The sequence below is a fragment of the Microtus ochrogaster genome, chromosome 1 (genome assembly GCF_000317375.1).
Source record: "Microtus ochrogaster isolate Prairie Vole_2 chromosome 1, MicOch1.0, whole genome shotgun sequence".
In the NCBI taxonomy this organism is placed as follows: Eukaryota; Metazoa; Chordata; class Mammalia; order Rodentia; family Cricetidae; genus Microtus; species Microtus ochrogaster.
In genome coordinates this window covers 58,420,069-58,423,116 of record NC_022009.1, presented here as the reverse complement: position 1 = coordinate 58,423,116, position 3,048 = coordinate 58,420,069, and the positions used below count along the sequence as shown (strand labels likewise).

The following is a 3,048-nucleotide window of genomic DNA, read 5'->3' as shown; positions in this document are numbered from 1 at the left end:
CAGGCTGGTCTCGAACTCACAGAGATCCGCCTGCCTCTGCCTCCCGAGTGCTGGGATTAAAGGCGTGCGCCACCACCGCCCGGCTTTGGGGTTTACTTTTATATTAAGTTAAAGAGAAGGTGGTTTACATAGCAATATAACCTAAAAAAATATTACCTATTATATTAAAAGAGTACTGTGTCTATGTATGTTTGTACAGATATATAGACATACACATATTTTTGGTGGCACACACATGGAAAGATATGTAAAAAGTAACTATCACAGGACAATCTATCTGTAGGCTAACAGGGTAGCTAAAGAACGCAAAAGAAAGATTTCCATATTTCACCTGTGGGGGTGGGTTGTTTTTAAGACAAGCTTGTTATGCTGCCCAAGCTAACTCAGACCCATAATGTTCCTGCCTTAACTTTCTAAATGCTGATATTAGAGGCATGTAGCATCACACCTGGTGATAATTTAACTTTTGAGCAATTTGTGCTTATCAATAGGGAAAATTAGAAGTACTTTACCTTGTACCATTGTTCCTAATGACTTCCACAGTTTCTTCAACAAAATATCGGTCCTTGATATATGCAAAGATATCATCACAAATCTCGTGTAAGCGTGAGCGATGGGTAAGGTTGGTCAAGTATAAAACTGGAATAATTAGTGGCTCTGGGAAGCTCTGAAGATTCTGTCTTGCTCTTTTTTCTGATTCAAGTGCTTCCTGATAGGTCAGTCCAGGTCTGCCCGTCACTGCACAACTCCACACAAGGCTGTTGCACAGAATGGTTCGTTCAAAAAAGTCACTGATTAAGAAACAAAAACAAAATCCCATTACCTATCATTTCATAAAATTTACATTATTAAAATCAACACCATTATGACCTTTTCCCTTATGCCACCTCATCAACTTACTTAATAATACAAGACTAAGAAAAGGTCTTTAAGCTCACACAGCAGCTTAAATGTGCTATCAGGGAAGTTGAACAAGCTGTACCAGTTCTGAAATTTGGAACCAAACTGAAAGCAAATTCAACTTTTCTTTTTCCTTTTAATTTTAAAGCGTTTTGTTGAAAAGAACTCACAACACTAACATTAATTAGCCATGATATTTTAATAGACCTTAATAGTAGAAATACTAATAAATCTAGGTACCTAACAAGAGAATTACATGATAAAAAGTCAGTCAATAAGCAGTGAAAGAATTCTTAATAATAGGGACAAACAACCTTACTTCAAGTCTGTGTCTTCCTTTATTTTCTATTTATAGTGTGTAATGACTTTACCTTTGCAGAAAAACAAAATAGAAAAAGGAAAGCAGCAACAATACAGAAAAAAGGAAGGGAAGGTGGAAAGAGGGCGAGGAGGGGAGAACTTGCAAAAGCAGAGATTTTGGAATGCTAACCAGAAATCGGGCTGTAAGCTGGCCCGGGGCTCACTCATGAGTCATTCCAGCACTCAGGAGGCTGAAGGAGGAGATTTCCAACAATTTCAAGGCCGCCAAGTGAGTTCCAGTTCAGTCTAAGATACAATTTAAAACTGTCTAAAAAATAAAGCAATGTGCCAGGAATGCTGTCATGCGTCTGTAAATCAAACACAGGAGGATCCAGGCTACCCTTAGCTACCTGAGGTCCTATACAGAAAAAACAGCCTAGGGTGACAGCTAGGCACAAGGATAAAAGGGCCATCCTAAATGCAGTGCCTTTTGCAACTGCAGTAACTTCTTAGTATGAATCTTTTTTTTTTTTCCGGTTTTTCGAGACAGGGTTTCTCTGTGGTTTTGGAGCCTGTCCTGGAACTAGCTCTTGTAGACCAGGCTGGTCTCGAACTTCACAGAGATCCGCCTGCCTCTGCCTCCCAAGTGCTGGGATTAAAGGCGTGCACCACCACCGCCCGGCCTTAGTATGAATCTTTACTTTCTAAAGACTACCTAGTTTCAGTGCAAGAAACTTAGGAAACAGAAAAACTTCAAAGAGAGATTGGGTAGAAAAAAACTCACTGAATACACAAAAGCCCCAACACATATTATAACCATAAAAATGTGTCTTTATGGACATAATATAAGCAGCTGTTCCTAAGCAAAAGACTGGGAAGAAAGAGAAAACTGTGTGTGGATGATTCTAAAACATTTCCGCATTGTTTCAATTTGTATTTAAGCATGTATGCATGCATCATTTTACAAGGAGGCTTTTCTAAATATAAAATATTAGAAATAGGCAAAAAGCTAATAATGGATACCCAAATGGAGGCTATGGTAAACTTTTGTGCTCTGCAGGGTAAAAACATACGCTGGTCTATCTTCAATAATTACGTGACTATTATGAGCAAGTCATTCTTTTAACTCACACCTTCCTGAACCCTTCTCCCATCAAAGTAGTTAAAGTGCTCTCCCTGTGTCTACTTCTTGGCAAAGTGCTCTCCCTGTGTCTACTTCTTGGCTAGTTTGTCTATCTTACAGATTATCTATAGACACTAGATCTTCAAAGATCATTTGGGGTATGTTTATTAGGATCGTTTCATTTGCACGTGTATCAAGAGAGCAACAAAAATTTTAAGAAAAAAGAAACCTATAAAACCAAGAGAAACCAATCACAATACAATGAAATTATTATAATAATAAGAAGAATATGATGATGACAATACTAGGAGCTGGAAACCTGACTCAGCGGTTAAGAGCCCTCACTGTTCTTGCAGGACCCATGTCAGCAGCTCACAGCTCTAGCTCCCAGGAATCATATGTCTTAGGTTCCTGCGCTCAACTGCACAGACTCCCTCCCCACAAACATAACTTAAAAAAGAAATCTTAAAGCCAGGCATGGTGGTGCATGCCTTTACATCCAGCACTCGGCAGCCAAAGGCAGGTGGATATCTAAGTTCAAAGCCAGTGTGATCTACACATAGCAAGTTTCAGGCCAGCCCAAGCTACACAGAGAAACCCTATTTCAAAAAACCAAAAATAGCCGGGCGATGGTGGCGCACGCCTTTAATCCCAGCACTCGGGAGGCAGAGGCAGGCGCATCTCTGTGAGTTCGAGACCAGCCTGGTCTACAGAGCTAGTTCCAG

The 3,048-nt window shown here is 39.9% G+C and overlaps 1 protein-coding gene across 2 annotated transcripts in view; it reads right to left on the bottom strand.

Annotated features, from left to right (window-relative positions):
* The window catches only part of Baz1a (bromodomain adjacent to zinc finger domain 1A), an 81,289-nt gene that overhangs the window by 64,393 nt on the left and 13,848 nt on the right, over nt 1–3,048 (bottom strand). For both annotated transcript variants that reach the window (XM_013347274.2, XM_026782398.1), the window contains exon 2: nt 513–791. In XM_013347274.2, coding sequence (XP_013202728.1) covers nt 513–791 — 279 coding nt within the window. The remainder of the gene's footprint in view (nt 1–512; nt 792–3,048) is intronic.